Source organism: Microtus oregoni, unplaced genomic scaffold (assembly GCF_018167655.1).
Source record: "Microtus oregoni isolate MIOR12 unplaced genomic scaffold, Mior012 000016F_ref0000370, whole genome shotgun sequence".
Classification (NCBI taxonomy): Eukaryota; Metazoa; Chordata; class Mammalia; order Rodentia; family Cricetidae; genus Microtus; species Microtus oregoni.
Window position 1 is genome coordinate 24,892,984 of NW_024543075.1, and position 16,779 is coordinate 24,909,762.

Here is a 16,779-nt window from a genome sequence, read left to right on the forward strand (position 1 = left end):
TTAACACCGTGTAATTCTAGAACATGCTCATCACCCCAGAAAGAAATCTATACCCTTTGGCAGCCATTCCTCCCCTCCTCAACTTCAGATAACTACTAACCTGACTCTGGATCTGCCCATTCTAACACTTCATAGAAATGGAACCATGTCACTAGGGAAATTCTCAGGAATCCACAAGGATGACCCCAGCTAATAGCCTAAGCAAGAGTGGAGAGGGTGCCTGAACTGGCCTTTCCCCTGTAGTCAGAATGATGACTACCTTAATTGTCATCATAGAACCTTTCTTTATCCAGCAATTGATGGAAGAAGATGCAGAGATCCACAGCTAAGCCCTGGACCGAGCTTCTGGAGACCAATCCAAGGGTGGGAGGAATGATAATATGAGCAAAGGGGTCAGGACCATAATGGGGAAACCCACAGAAACAGCTGATCTGACCTATGAGAGCTCACTAACTCTGGACTGATAGTGGGGGGGGGGGGCCTGCTTAGGACCAAACGAGGCCCTCTGAATGTGGGTCACAGTTGTGTGGCTTGGGCAGTCTGTGGGGCCACTGACAGTGGGACCAGGATTTATCCGTAATGCTTGAACTGTCTTTTTAGAACCCATTCTTTTTGGAAGGGTACCTTTCTCGGTCTAGATATAGGGGGTTCTGCCTCAAAGTGGTGTGTCAGATTTTGTTGACTGCACTTGGGAAGCTTTACCCTCTCTGAGGAGTGGGTGGGGGCTGGGGTGGGCAAAAGATGGGGAGAGCGAGCGGAGGGGAGAGAGTGGGAACTGGGATAGGTATGTAAAATAAGAACAGATTGTTTAAAAAATAAATTTAATAAGAAAAAAGAACCAGGCACTAAAAAAGAAAGAAAGAGGGAAAGAAAGAGAAGAGAGAAAGAAAATACATTTTAAGAAAAAAACAGAAAAGAAATGGAACCATACAACAGATGGCTTTGTGTTTGGCTTTTTTCCCTTAGCATGGTGTTTACATGCTCCATCCACATTGTAGGAAGCATAGGAGCTTCACTTTACTTACTAGATGCATGCTGTACATTACATTGATTTTAGGTTTAAATTAACAAATAGAGACTGGTGAGGTACTTGCTGTCAAGCCTGACAATCTAAGTTCAATCTGTAGGATCCACATGGAAAGAACTGAGTACTTAAGTTGTCCTCCAACATTCCTGTGAGCCCTGTGGCACACACACACACACACACACACACACACACACACATAACAAGATATAAAACAAAATGAACAAATAGTAAAACAGATAGAAAGGGTTAATGCCTAGAGAAAACTAGCAAACAATGACTAAAGCATCCTCTGTTCCATTTTCTTGACCTCAACCCTGTCTTCAACTCGATGCAGCTCTAATTGCCATCTCCACTTTCCATCCTTAGCTTGCCTAACAGTCTGCCCTGTCCCCAGGCTTTACTCTGTCCCTGACTCCATCATAGCCTATCTGAGGATCTGCAGCACATTCCAGACCCTCACCCATGCCTGACCTCCTGTCTCTCCTGCCTCATTTCTTCCCTTAGTTTACCCTAAGCCTGAGCCCCGTCTCTCAGCCCATCCTAACCAATGGATGGGAAGCTACCTCCTATCTCTGGGGAATTTGTTAAAAACCACTGATTAATTTTTTGAAGACACAAATTGTAGGTTTAAAATGAAAGTGGTGGATACAGAGTAGACATGCTAACAAGGTCATAGCCATCAAAAAATAACCAAAGTGTCAGGGATGTAGCTCTGCATCCATCTGATTGAATATTCTAGATATGTTCAATTTGAATACTCAGGAAGGAATCTTTTTTTTAAAAAAAAGCAAGAAGAATAAAATCTCCTGGGGCTGCCATAAAGCCAGGTACAGGAACACTCATGGAACTCCAAGGGCATAAGAGAAAAAGGAGGCAGAAGGATTCCCAGAAGTTCAGGGGCAGAAAACTATAGGAGACTTTGCTCAAACAAGGTAGAAAATGAGAATTACCCCAAAGATTGTCCATTGACCTCCACATACAGAGGGTGGTATATGTGCATACCCACAGATGTGAGTGTGCAAACACACTCACACACACACCACAAATCCTTTTTTAGGAATTAGATCCTAGGTACTAAGCAGAGCCCAATAGGAAGAATTAATTCTAGAATTCTAGTGCTGTATATAGATAGGAAGCTAACCATAGTTAACACAATTTTTATATATTTTACAATACCTAGAAGAGTAAAACTTCTCTCATCACATAAATATAATATTTGTAAAGATTTGAAATAAATATTTATTGTCCCAATTTGAGCAATGCCTCATTGTTTTTTAATGAGCCAGGTAGGTTCTCAAATGTCCAGGGTAAGAGGCCAGGCACCAGCTCCTTCTGTTGGCACTGAAGATCAGGCCTTCAAGAACAGAACTCCCAGGAGAAGGCCCTGACTCTTATGGGCACCTGGTCACAGAAACCTTTCTGCCTTGCCCTGTGTACCAGGCACTGATCACCCATTCTTTTTGTCCCTATTCTCTACAGAATGAATGTGAGGGGGACCTGGCTGAGGCCATGCCAGCACTGGAGGCTGCACTCGCTGCCCTTGACACCCTGAACCCGGCTGACATCACCTTGGTGAAGTCCATGCAGAATCCACCAGGCCCTGTCAAGCTGGTGATGGAGAGCATTTGTGTCATGAAGGGGCTGAAGCCAGAGAGAAAGCCAGATCCCAGCGGCTCTGGTAACCACTCCCACCCAAGCCATCCTGCACCGGACCCCTTGGGTTTTAGAGGACTTTGGATGTCTCAGCATGTGCATATATGTTCAAAGATCTTAATGATGCTTCATGTGTGTACATGGGTGTATGCATATGCATGTATGAGTGTGTGTGTGTGTGTGTGTGTGTGTGTGTGTGTGTGTATGTGTGTGTGTGTGTGTGTAGTGTAAGCCAGAGGTTGACACTGGGTGTCTTTGAGACAGGATCTCACTGAACCTAGAGCTTACCAATTCAGTTAGACTGGCAGGCCTGGAAACTCCAGGAATCCTCCTGTCTATATCTGCTTCCCCAGCTGTATGTGGGACTACAGGTGTGTACTTCCATACCTGGCTTTTTACATGGGTGTTGGATCCCCCTGCTTGTGCAGCAAGCATCTTGCTGATTGAGCCATATCTCCAGCCCCTTTGTTAATGTTTCCTGACCAGTCTTTAACCACTCAGTCTGTTGAGAAAATGCAGCTATCTGTGTGTGGGAATGAGCTTCATCAAGGCAAAATGCAAAAATGGAGGTCAGGTGTTGCCAATATGCAAGTGATCACATCCAAGAGAGAGTAGGAAACTGACAGAATTAGAAACAGAACACATACAGAAAGGGTGGAGGGATGAGAGAGGAGAAATAGGGGCCCAGACATCATTAAGACATGGTCACTCGTGCACATTCCTATATACACACACACTGAATTGTCAAACTTGTGGCCACAAGGGAAAGAAGTGAGAAGGAATGAGGACAGAGGCAGGAAACAGCAGGGGAGGGAAAGGGAGAGGAAGGAGATGAAGGAAAGGAAGAGGTGGGGATGCAGAAAGGTAAGAGGTATCATGAGGAAAAAAAGAAACAGAAAAATTAAGGCGAAAATGCTGAGGGTGAGGGAGAAATGAAGATCAAGAAACAGAGTCATACACGTGGCCACAGAGACACAGAAAGAGAGTGAGAAAACGAAGGGAGACAGTGGGAAGAACACACACACACACACACACATACACACACACACACATACACACACACACACAAACACACACACACACACGGTGGCTGGAGTAGAGAAGAAGCAGTAATTGGAAATGGAGAGCTAGAGACAGGAACAAAAGGGCACAGAGACAGAAAAATCGAGTGAAAAGAATAGCAAAGGGATGGAGGAGAGAAACTGAGGGGCAGACATGACGGCCAGGCTCACGTCTATAATCCCAGCACTGCACTGAGGAGTACTGGGAGTTTGAGGCCAGCCTGGGCTACATAATGAGACTTTCTCAAAAGAGAGCAAGGAGCTTCTGATTTAGGACTTTATGTCACAACTAGTGCCTTAAAACTGCCCACAAACTTTCAGAACTGCCTACCCTTCAAGGCCCCTGTCCCGGAGAAACCCTGCTAGGCTGTGTTCCTTCTGAAATGCTAGAAACCCCTAGCCCCTCCTTTGATGGCTTCTGGGCCCTGTTTCCCTTTGTTTGTCATTCCTTCTCATCTGGCTGGCTTGGGGCGACAGTTGCTTGAAGAAGGTACAGATGACGAGAAACAGTGAAGCAGGAGTGGACTTGTGTGTGTGCTAATGCGCACACGGCGTGCAAATGCACTCACCTTTATATGCACTTGTGAAAGCCAGGGGCCAGCTCACTGTATTTCCCTTTACTGCTTTCACCTTATTCGTTTCAAACCAGGTCTCTCACTGAACCTGGAGCTTGCTGACTAGGCTGGTCTGGGCATCGAGCTCCCAGAATCTCCTTGTCTCCACATTCCCAGCATCAGGATGCCTGGTACCTGCTGTCGTGCCTAGAATTTACATGAGTGCAAGGATCCAGACTCTCGCCTTTCTGTGCATGCAGCAGCACTTTACCCACCAGACAGTCTCCCCAGCATCCGAAGCCGACTTTAGAGCGGCCTTTAGAGCTGCTTCTGAGGAACGGAGTCACAGTGAGAGCCCGAGGGATGCTGAAACCCACGTCCCAGTCATCAGTCTGAGGTGTAACCTGAACCCAAGTATTTTTCAAAGTTCTCCTGGTGCTTCTAAGGTATAGGTTGGGTTGAAACCCAATGAGATAGAACACGTCCAGGTTATGAATGCCAGTTCTTACCGTGGGACTCCAATTATCAGCGCAGAACCCGCCCTTAAACTATGTATATTATTCACCAAGCCCTTGGAACCTAGTGAAAATAATGCAATGGAACAAAAGAGCACCCGAGTTGGCTTTGAATGCCTTGACTTTCAATGGAGCAGATAATTTTTCAGAATGTAAACCAAGTCCTCCGTAGAAAATACCGGGATGGTTGCTGTGCTTATACTTAGGGATGGATACATTTTACTCCATACTATGTCTCAAACATGGCTCTTGTGAGCCGAAGCTTGGGACGTGTCATAAACCAAAGAAGCTCTCAATTTTTTCCCAATATGTCAGCTAATGGAGAACAATCTCAGGGTAGGATTAGCTGTTGACTGGGAGGGCATTTAGGAGAGTAGGGCCTGTTGTTGTTTTGTTTGTTTGTTTGTTTTCTGAGCAGGCTATAGGTGGTGAGCAAGCTCCTTCTCCAAGACTACTACCTCACTTAGCCATACTGTCTATTGCAGGAGAGCTAAGTTTCATCCAACCTGCCTCCCAAACTTGGAAATAGATGTAGGCCCATAGGAAGTCCTTCTGTATATGTGTTGTTTTTATTGGTTAATGAATAAAGAATCTGCATTGGCCTGTGATAGAACAGAATAGAGCTAGGTGGGGAAAACTAAACTGAATGCTGGGAGAAAGAAGGCAGAGTAAAGGAACACAATGGAGCTGCCAAAGGAGAAAGATGCAAGCCACCAGCCAGAACCTTGCCAGTAGGCCACGAGCCTTGTGGTAAAATATAAAAATAGAAATGGGTTAAATTAAGATGTAAAAAGCTAGAGCTAATAGGCCAAGATGTTATTTAGTTAATATAGTGTCTGTGTGATTATTTCGGGGCTGAGCAGCCGGAAACAAACAAGCGGCCTCTTACTACATACACCCATGGGCATGGCTTCTGTGGTCCCTTCTAGTGATAAAGGAATCAGAAGTGACATTTATCCAGGTCTTATCCCAGCACCCAATAAGCTGAGGCACAAATAAATCCAAGGCCAGCCTGAGCTTTCATCTTAGGACTCTGTCCACAGATAGATGATAGATAGGTAGATAGATAGATAGATAGATAGATAGATAAGTCTGTTCTATCTCAGAGGGTTTGTGGAAAAGAACTTGAGTTCATGGAGGAACGGAAGGAAACTCCTTCAAGACCCAAGTCCATGGAACAAAGTATAGATGAGAAAGATAAGTTTTCCTGGGTCTCCCTGACAAGGAGCTTAGAATCCCTCCTGACTCCCCCTGCATTTAAGTAGCAGCTTCTGTAGAATTTTAAATCTCAACCAAAATGTCTCGTTATATCCCTGTTTCCTTTGCTGAACAGGTAAGATGATAGAAGATTACTGGGGGGTGTCAAGAAAGATCCTTGGTGATCTAAAGTTCTTGGAAAGTCTTAAGACGTATGACAAAGACAACATCCCTTCCGTCATCATGAAGCGAATCCGGGAAAGGTTCATTGATCACCCTGATTTCCAGCCAGCTGTCATTAAAAATGTATCATCTGCCTGTGAGGGCCTGTGCAAGTGGGTGAGGGCCATGGAAGTATATGACCGAGTGGCCAAGGTGGTGGCTCCAAAAAGGGAGCGACTGAAGGAGGCTGAAGGGAAGTTGGAGATACAGATGCAGAAACTGAACCAGAAACGGGCGGAACTGAAGCTGGTGATAGACAGACTCCAGGCCCTGAATGACGACTTTGAAGAGATGAACGTCAAGAAAAACGTACTGGAGGGAAATATTGAGATCTGCTCCCAGAAGCTGATCAGGGCGGAGAAGCTGATCAGTGGTCTTGGTGGAGAGAAGGACAGATGGACAGAAGCGGCTCGCCAGCTGGGGATCCGCTATGATAACCTGACGGGGGACGTGTTGCTGTCCTCAGGGACTGTGGCTTACCTGGGTGCCTTCACCGTGGATTATCGGGCTCAGTGCCAGAAGGAATGGTTGGATTGCTGTAAGGATAAGGTCATTCCCGGCTCCACTGACTTCAGCCTCAGCCACACCTTAGGGGATCCCATAAAAATCCGTGCCTGGCAGATAGCCGGGCTTCCTGTTGACTCCTTCTCTGTTGACAACGGCATCATTGTGTCCAACTCCAGACGCTGGCCCTTGATGATTGACCCTCAGGGACAGGCCAATAAGTGGGTGAAAAACATGGAAAAAACAAACAAGCTGTCTGTCATCAAGTTATCTGACACCAACTATGTGAGGACTCTGGAAAACGCCCTGCAGTTCGGCACCCCTGTCTTACTGGAGAACGTTGGGGAAGAGCTCGATGCCTTCATCGAGCCCATCTTGCTCAAGGCAACATTCAAACAACAAGGGGTTGAGTACATGAGACTAGGTGAGAATATCATCGAATACTCGAGGGATTTTAAGTTCTACATCACCACCCGTCTGAGGAATCCGCATTATCTCCCTGAAATCGCCGTGAAAGTCTGTCTTCTCAACTTCATGATCACACCCTTGGGGCTCCAAGATCAACTCCTTGGCATTGTGGCTGCCAAGGAGAAGCCAGAACTAGAAGAAAAAAAGAACGAGTTGATTTTAGAAAGTGCCGAGAATAAGAAGCAACTAAAGGAGATCGAAGATAAGATTCTAGAGGTCCTCTCCCTGTCCGAGGGCAACATCCTGGAAGACGAGACGGCCATCAAGGTTCTGTCCTCTTCCAAAGTGCTGTCCGAGGAAATCTCTGAGAAGCAGAAAATAGCCTCTGTGACGGAAACACAAATCGATGAAACTCGGATGGGCTACAAGCCTGTGGCTCTCCACTCTGCCACCATCTTCTTCTGTATCTCCGACCTGGCCCACATCGAGCCTATGTACCAGTACTCTCTGACATGGTTCATCAACCTCTACGTACAGTCCCTAGCCAACAGCACCAAGAGCGAGGAGCTGGACCTGCGCATCGAGTACATCATTGAACATTTCACCCTGAGTATCTACAACAACGTGTGCCGCTCCCTGTTTGAGAAGGACAAGCTGCTTTTCTCCCTCCTCCTGACCGTAGGCCTCTTGAAGGAAAAAAAGGCAATCAACGAGGAGATTTGGTACTTCCTTCTAACTGGAGGTGTGGCCCTGGATAACCCCTACCCCAACCCAGCCTCTGAATGGTTATCTGAGAAGTCGTGGGGTGAGATTGTTCGAGCCTCCTCCTTACCGAAACTAAAAGGTCTGATGGAAGATGTGGAACACAATATCAAAGAATGGAAGCAAATCTATGACTCAGCCTGGCCCCACGAGGAGCTTCTCCCTTCGCCTTGGAAGTTCCTTCAAACCCTGGAAAGGATGGCGATCCTAAGATGTTTGCGGCCTGACAAGATAGTCCCAGCCATTCAGGACTTCATTTGTGAAACCATGGGAAAGGTGTTCATTGAAGCCCCGACCTTTGATCTCCAGGGATCATACAACGATTCCAGTTGTTGTGCACCACTGATTTTCATACTGTCTCCAGGAGCAGACCCAATGGCAGGTAAGGACGGAGTAGTGTATAAAAATACTGAACTCCCACACTGTGCTAGTTGACAGCAGGCATCTCAAAGCTAGCGGGCCTTGAGTTGAAAGACAACCATCTGAGATGTTCCTTCTTTCCTTCCTCCCTATACCCACTCTCTTTTTTTAAGGCTGGCCTTAAACTAATAAGGTTCCTGACTTAGGTTCCCAAGTACTGGGGTTTCAGACGTATGCCACAAACCTGGCTCAAGTGAAGTGTTTGACTGAATCAGGCAAGTGAAAACTTCATTTCCCTCTTAAGGAAAACTGCCGCTTGTCAGCACCCAGGAATCATGACATCTGGGAACCCAAATCCACAAGATTATCTGATTTTTCAAAAGAATCCAGGGATGGAAAACTTGGCCATTTTTAAACATTGATGATTCTTTTAAATTTTCCTTAAAATACAAGGGTAGGCTGTGGAAATCACTCGGTGGGTAGCACACTTGCCATGTGCCGAACCTCTTGTAAGCATGAACAGTCCATTGTGTGCCTGTAACTCCATGCGCCTATGAAGAGGTGGAAGACAGAGATGAGAGAATGTTCAGAGGATGACAGGCCACCTACGCGAGTAGACGAGTAGACGGCCATCAAGGTTCTGTCCTCTTCCAAAGTGCTGTCTGAGGCCCTGTCTAAAACAAGGGGGGAGGGTGAACCTCTGGCTATCCTCTGGCTTCTCTGTGCACACACAGAGAGAGAGAGAGAAAGAGAGAGAGAGAGAGACAGACAGACAGACAGTTTTTTTTTAATATGATAAGGGCCAAGCTCAGAATTACATTAGCTCTGAATGTATCTTCATCTTGAACTATTTTCTCTATTGTATCTTTAATTTAAAGAATAAATAACACTGAGTACAGTTTTTTAAAATCAGCAAGTTATGTGATTCAACAGAGATAGGATTTTGCTTCCTCCAGGCACGTTTAACAGGTCTGGAGGCATTTTTCTGGTTACAGCTAAGATACGGGATGTTGCATCTTCAAGAAAGAGACCAAAGATGCTGCTCGCTGTACAATGTACAGGGCATTTCTTACAACAGAAGGATGTCAATCATGCTGAGGTTCCAGAAGCTTGGTGTGGAGTCTAAGGCCCGTCTTTCTGTTTGACCTCCCCAGAGAGAACCCCTCTTTGTAGCTCAATATTTCTCTCCAGAAACAGTTTGTCCGAGTGGACGGCCTCTTAGGGCTGCTCACGTGAACTGAACTGCTTTCTCTCCTGGCAGATTTTCACACTCTTCTTTTCTTTGTTGCCAAATGAAGAGATAGTACAAAGGATGCAAGTGGCAAAATAGATGTTTTCTGTGTTTGCTGAGGAGTTTGACATGTGCCCTTGACAAGGAAAAACTTAGCACCCCCAAGCCCGGGAGAAATACAGAGGAGGGAGCTGAAGTGAAGTGGTTCCAGGTTCCTGTGTGGACCAAACATGTCAGGAACAACACAACTCCTTTCTAGCATCTTTGTCTTCATCACCTAAGTCTGGTTTTCTTTTCTTCTTTCTCTTTCTTTCTTTTTTACATTTTATTTTTTGAGAACTTTATACAATGTGTCCTGATCATCTCCATTCCTCTTGGATCCTACCCACCATCTCTGTGTCCTCTTTCTTTTGTAAATAAACCCAAGTTTAACTTGCCCTCCCGATATACTCTTGGGTGTGTGGCCTTCCACTGAAGAGTGATTGACTACCACCAGCTACACTCTTAGAGAAAACTGACTCTCTCTCCCAGACACTCTAAGTTGCCAATAGCTCCTCCATTGTGGGTGAGACTGCACACCTACCTCCACTCTCCATGCTGAGATTTGATCTGGCTTGAGCTTGCAGAGTTCTTGCATGGGCCATTACAACTGTTGGGAGCTCATGTATGCCACTGCCCTGCTATGTCTAGAAAGAACGATTTCCTTGTGGCCATCTACCACCTCTGGCTCTTACAATCTTTCTGACCCCGCTTCCAAAATGGTCCCTGACCATTAAATGGAGGAGATATGATGTAGATGCTCCATTTAGGGGTGAGTATTCTACAGTCTTTTATTCTCTGCTCCTTGACTAGTTGTCTCTGTTTCAATCACCATCTACTTCAGAAGGAAGCTTCTTTGATGAGAGTTGAGAGATGTACTAATCTATGGGTGTAGTGATAAGTCATCAAGAGTCAGTTTAATACTATGTTCAAAAAAATAATAATATTGGATTCTCCCTTAGGACCCATGATCTTTTCATAACCGTCAGGTATGATGCAAGGTATAGGTTTCATTTGTGGAGTGGAACTCAAATCTGGTTTTTAAAAAGTGATTGGTTACTTCCATGATGTTTTGTCACTGTTGAACCAGTGGGCTTGCCTTGTCTGGCCAGGTTTTATTGAAGTTTGCAAGATTCACAGTTGGCTAAAATTATACTACCACCACCTCAGGTATTACAAATAGTGCCTTCCAGTACTGTTGAAGGTAGCCAGTAGGAAAGAAGCTTCCAGGTAAGTACTAGCTTGCTTTTTTCCATGGTCTACAACTCAAGCATGTGGTGGTTTGAGCACTAGGGTCTTGATGTCAATTGGAGGGTAACCAATTGCATTGGCAGCCTTCAGTGTGTGGGGGTTCGTGGATCTGGCCAATAGCTCCAAAAGAAGTAATCCATTCCTGGTGCTATTTATTTGTTAGCCTGTGGTGTCCAGCAGGCTAGCATATAAATCCATTATAGGATGACTCCAACTAATTCAATTGTTATAAAGAGAACTAGTAAAGCCGAGAGAACGAAGCAGAGAAATAAGGCAAAGGTCTAAGGTCTGATGATGGTAGCGGTGCTGGGTGAGGCTGGTGGGTGATGTTCTGCAAGTAGAGGGCAGGCTGGTAGTGCCTGCTGTTGTTGGTATTGGGGGGAGAGTGATGATGGCTCAACAGTTAAGAGCATTTACTGTTCTTACAGAGGACATGGGTTTGGTTCTCAGCACTGAAGTGGCTCATAGCCATCCATACTTCAGTTCTGGGGATCTGATGTCTTCTTCTGAAGTCTTTAGATATGAGGCACACATGTGGAACATATACATACATGCAGGCAAAACACTTCTGTGCATAATATTTATGTATGCACTGTTGGAGGGCCAGGAATGATCATATGAGCTATCTGTGGGCCAGGCATGACCAGAGAAGCCAGCTCTCCAAACCTCCACCTCTCCCCTTATAAAGTTTCCTTCATCCTTTCATCTCATGGAATGGCTCTCAATTTTGGTTGCCCTTGAGTTACATGGAGAGCGTTAAGAAAAATTTTGGTGTGAGCTCGGCTAATTAGGTAAACCTATTTAGGGTGAAATCCAGGCATCCTGTTTTATAAAGCTTTTGGGTAATTCCATGGTAGGAACCACTGACTTTAGACTTCAGCAGCTTTAAGAAGCATTCCCAGCATCCACTGTTGCATTAGGCGATGTTTTCATTCTTTCCTTCCCTCCGCCTTCATTAGCTGAGACTCTTCTTTCGAGAAGGATTCCCTTCTGTCAGCTCTTTGGTTTACTCTGAATGTGGCTCATACGCAGCAAGCAAAACAGATGCTCCAATCCTTTTGTTCTTTTACCAGCAGTCTGGATATTGAGTAGGCCCCCTGCCAGCCTCCGAAGAGAACAGTGGATTAGGAAGGATTGTGGGGTCTTTTCGATGCCATTGTGAATATCTAGAGTGTAACTGGGTATCTCAGAGGCGGGTGGTGTTCACCTCCACTGCTGTCATGGTTCTTTTTCTAAGTTGTTTTGTTCTGTCTGATGCTCAGATTCTCTCTATGGCTTCTGGGAGTTCCTCCATGCCTGCCTACTTTTCCCATAAGGCAAACAGATCTTGATCCCCCTTGCCTTCTGGAACTCCCACCCATTCTAGACACATCTGGAATATTTTCAGTCTTGGACCTGGAAACATTTTATTTTAGATGGAGTCTCTGGCCCAGGGTGACCTCAAGCTCACTCTACAACCCAGACTGAATGCTTATTCTGTCTCAGCTGTCCCGGTGCTGGGATTGCATGCATACACCACCGTGCATGCTCATTCTGTCTCAGCTGTCCCAGTGCTGGGATTGCATGCATACACCACCATGCATGCTCATTCTGTCCCAGCTGCTGGGATTGCAGGCATACACCACCATGCATGCTCATTCTGCCTCAGCTGTCCCAGTGCTGGGATTGCAGGCATACACCACCATGCATGCTCATGCTGTCCCAGTGCTGGGATTGCAGGCATGCACCACCACACCTGGCTTGAGGATCCATTCTTGAAGGAACCCCAGGTCTTTCAGCAGGCAGTGGGATGCAGGGACCATCAGTCTGAGTGTCAGCAGTGCTCGTGACTCCTGAGAACCACTGCCTACACACCTTACCGTCCACTCCTTTCGTAGGTTGTACCTAGTGCGAAAAACAACGCTTCATAATATAGATACTGGAGGTTCAGGGTAGCAAAATAAAAATATTTACTTTTGTTTCTGGAGAAGCCAAGCATCAGCCTGAACAAAATGGAAAAAAAAGTGGTGGGCTTTTCTATTCCTCACATTTCCCTGACCCCTCAATTCCTCATCGAGTACTTCAGGGAAGCATGGTTTCCCCCACTTATCTAGTATTGGTACCACCTCAAATTCCTATCCTTCTGGGGCTCGAAATGCGCCCTTCTCTTTCCCGATACATCAGTTCAGTCATCTTGCAGATTTCCACCCTAACATAAACTAAAATGAACCCAGGCAGGCAGGTGCCAGCTGTGGCTAGACAAGTGCCACGGGCCTAGAACCTTCTGCTTATTGGTGGCTCAGTGTTGAACTCCTATGCTGAAAATGGACTGTGACTATTTATGTCTTATCCCAGTCCACTCTGTCAATCAAAGCTTTCTCTCAAAATGACTATACTTTCTATTTCTAAAAGTTCTATTTGATTTTTGTTTGTTTGATTGGTTTGGGATTTGTATATTTGTTTGTTTGTTTGTTTGTTTGACCGGCCTGGAATTCAGTATGTTGACTAGGCTAGCCTCTAACACAGAGATCTGCCTACCTCTGCCTTCCCAGAACTGGGATTAAAGGTGTGCACCACCGTGCCCAACCTTATAGTTCCATTTGTTTTGTTCCAAATTTGTACATTATTTAAAATAGAATTCTGAATTTCATTCTGGTTAATATGCCATCTTTATTATTTTCAGATGTATTTCTTCCATGGGAGTTTCCTAACACTATTTGCTCTCTAAGGCTGGGTAACAAAAGTACAGTGAACTGATGGGTTAACAACAAACCTAGTTTTTTACAGTTATAGAGGCTCCAAGTCCGAGACCAAGGCATTTGAGGTGATTTCTTTCCAGGTTTTTCTCTTTGGATCATTGATGTTCTTATAAATTGTTTTTGTTTGTTATTTATTTTTTTCTCTGAGTAATAGGACTGGTTGTCCTAGAACTCTCTTTGTAGACCAGGCTGGCCTCGAGATCCACCTGCCTCTGCCTCCTCCTGAGTGCTAGGATTAAGGGCGTGCACCACCATGCCCAGTGTCTGCTTTTATTTTAATTTATTTAAGATGGTATTTGTTTGCTTTTTAATATTTATTTTATGTGTGTTGATTTTTTTGCCAGCATGCATGGCTGTGTACCACATGTGTACAGTGCCTATGCCTGAGAAGGCTAAAAGAGAGGACATGGGGTCCCCTGGAACTAGAGTTACAAATAGTTGTGAGCTGCCATGTGGATGCTGGAAATTGAACCTGGATCCTCTAGAAGAGCAGTCAATGCTCTTAACTGCTGAAACATTCTCTCCGGGCCTCTGCTTGTTAATTTTTAAGGTAGAGTATTTCCAGCCCAGGCTGCCTTAGCACTCACTATGTAGCCCAGACTAGCCCTAAATCTAGGAAACTTCTGCCTCAGCCTTCAGACTATTGGGGCTGCAGGCATGCGTAGCAATTCTTAGTTCCCTTTGGCTTATTGATGCCCATCCTCTGTGTTTACATGGTTTTCCCTCTGTGCAGTCATGCCTCCTCCCCTCTGCTCTCATACAGTTCTTAGAAGGACATCGGTCAGTCATATTGGATTAATAATTAAAGATATTGTTTTAACCTAGTCGCCTCTAGCAAGACCTACCTCCAGTCAGAGTCACACTGTGAGAAACTGAGGTTGGCACTTTGGTGTATGAGTCAAGGGAACACCATTGGCCCACTTCAGAGACCATAGCTAACCCTTGGAACATTAATTCTGGTTGTTCTGTGTTTTGACTATCCCTTATTATGATAAATGATAGACTTCGTAGTGTGGCTTATACTTTTATAGTAAATTATCCATAACCAAATTTATGTCACTTTGTGGAATCCTCATTGAGTTTTAAGAGTGTCCCCAAAATAGGTGGCCCCACCTTTCACCACAGGTGTGGAAGAACTATCCCTATGGTGTGGGCCTAGGAGAGATGGCTCTGCTCCTTGTCTAAGGGGTGGTCCCAGTGGTTCAGACCAACCAGCTCAGCCACCACCCAGCCCCACATCCTGGGCCTTGGGTTGGCCCACCCTAACGTCTGTCCCATCTGTGCCCTGCTGGAATGTGTGAAGGGACTGGTCTGTGGAACAAGAACCACAGCATCCCCACGACTCAGGGCTGCAACTGGAGGTCTGAGAGGAGTTTCGGTGAGGGTCCAGCGACGATGGTGTGCCGGAGGCCTTGAACCACACCAGTGTCTCATTGCAATGAACATTTTGTGGGTGGGGCCGACTGGACAAAAGGGTACACTGTGTGACACACTGCAGCACCCCATGCCACTAGGATGAATGAAGAGAGGCTGGAAAGATGGAGGAGGGAGGTTGAGTTTTTTTTGTTTTGATCTTTTTTAAATTAAATTGGGGGGTCATACTGCAGGGGTGAGGGGCGGGAATGGAGGGACTGAGAGGTGAACAGGATTGGAGTGCATGATATGAACCTTCCAAAGAATCAATTTAAAAAAATGTTTTTTTTAAAAAAAAATGTATTGTCCCCCCACCCCAAACAGAACAAGTTTGCACATGCAGATCCTGGTGCTCCAGGGATTTAATTTATGTGAAAATTCTCAGCTAGGAACTCCCCAGCTAGAGACTCCTGTGAATTCATGTCCCTCATCTCCATGCAGGAGGAGCCTGGTGTTCTGATTCTCACTGAAGATCTATTCGCTTTTTCACTCCAGCTTTGGTTCAATAGCACCCATGATTTTTGACCTTTTTAGCCTGAAGTCACAGCCCAAAGAGGATCTTAACTTCATATGTAAGTCTTAATTCCAGCTTCCTGTCCCTTAAGGGCGCAAAGCCAGAGCCAGGCATCATGGGGCATATTTGTCGTATCAGCACTTGGAAGGCCGAGGGAGAAGGATCAGCGGTTTGAGTTATCCAGGACTACATAGCAGGAAACACTGAATATTGAGAGTAATACATAGTCTGTGTGTTTAGAGAAAATGCCAAACAGGAGCCATTTGCTGCTCCTTTCGCAAGCCCCCCAGATATCTCAAGTTCCAACAAGAGAGATACTGACAGATCAGTTAACAGAGGCTAATGAGTTTATTTCTGTACCCAAAATGTCAATGCATCCCTCCTTCTGCATCATAGCTATTAATCTGCTCTTAGCTGTCTCTTCTTTCAAAATCATCTTTCTTCCTGGTCTCAGGTCTGCTGAAGTTTGCAGATGATGTTGGCATGGGAGGTGCCAAAACACAGACCATCTCCCTTGGCCAAGGCCAAGGCCCTATTGCTTCCAGAATGATCCACAAAGCCATCCAAGACGGGACCTGGGTGGTCCTTCAGAACTGCCACCTGGCGACAAGTTGGATGCCTGCACTGGAGAAGATCTGTGAGGAGGTTATCACCCCTGAAAACACCAACTCGGAATTCAGGTAAGAGGCCGCCCTGTCTGGGCAAGTCTCTGGGACCCAGCTCCAGCACGAGACAGCATTCTGGCAGCTGGCCGTAAAAAGAGGGAAGGGACAGTCCTGCCCTGGAGAAACTCCTTAGCTAGCAGAGACAGCTCACAGGAGAATCATTCTTCTTTGCTTTTCTGTTGCTATGGCAAACACCGTGACCCAAACCAGCTTGGACAAGAGAGCTTTATTTCGGCTTACACTTCCAGGTAACAATCTGCCATAGAGAGAAGCCAGGACAGGTGCTCTAGGCAGGAAACTCAAGGCAGGAACTGAAGCAGTGACTGTGAGGGGCATTGCTTACTGGCTGACTCTCTCTGGCTCCTGCTTAGCCAGCTTTGCTATACATTCTAGGTGTCCCCACTTCCCCCGCCGGAAACAACCCTCAGTGGAACTGGGTGCTTCCACATCAATCACCAATTACAGACATAACCAGAGGCCAGTCTGCTTGATGCAATTCTTCCTTGAGGTTCATCCTTGCCAGATCTCAAGGTTAGGTCAAATTACCAGTAAAAACTGAGTAGCCCACCATGTCGTACATAACTGAACAAGAACCACAGGGCACAGAAAGTGAGCGGGAATGTTGGGACAGGTATGAAGGACCAATGACTGTCTGGGATTTTGTA

The 16,779-nt window shown here is 45.7% G+C and overlaps 1 protein-coding gene across 2 annotated transcripts in view; it reads left to right on the plus strand.

Moving 5' to 3' along the window:
• The window catches only part of Dnah3 (dynein axonemal heavy chain 3), a 162,606-nt gene that overhangs the window by 128,368 nt on the left and 17,459 nt on the right, over window positions 1-16,779 (plus strand). For both annotated transcript variants that reach the window (XM_041666669.1, XM_041666670.1), the window contains exons 51-53: window positions 2,507-2,705; window positions 6,144-8,285; window positions 15,904-16,129. In XM_041666669.1, the coding sequence (XP_041522603.1) occupies window positions 2,507-2,705; window positions 6,144-8,285; window positions 15,904-16,129 (2,567 nt within the window). The remainder of the gene's footprint in view (window positions 1-2,506; window positions 2,706-6,143; window positions 8,286-15,903; window positions 16,130-16,779) is intronic.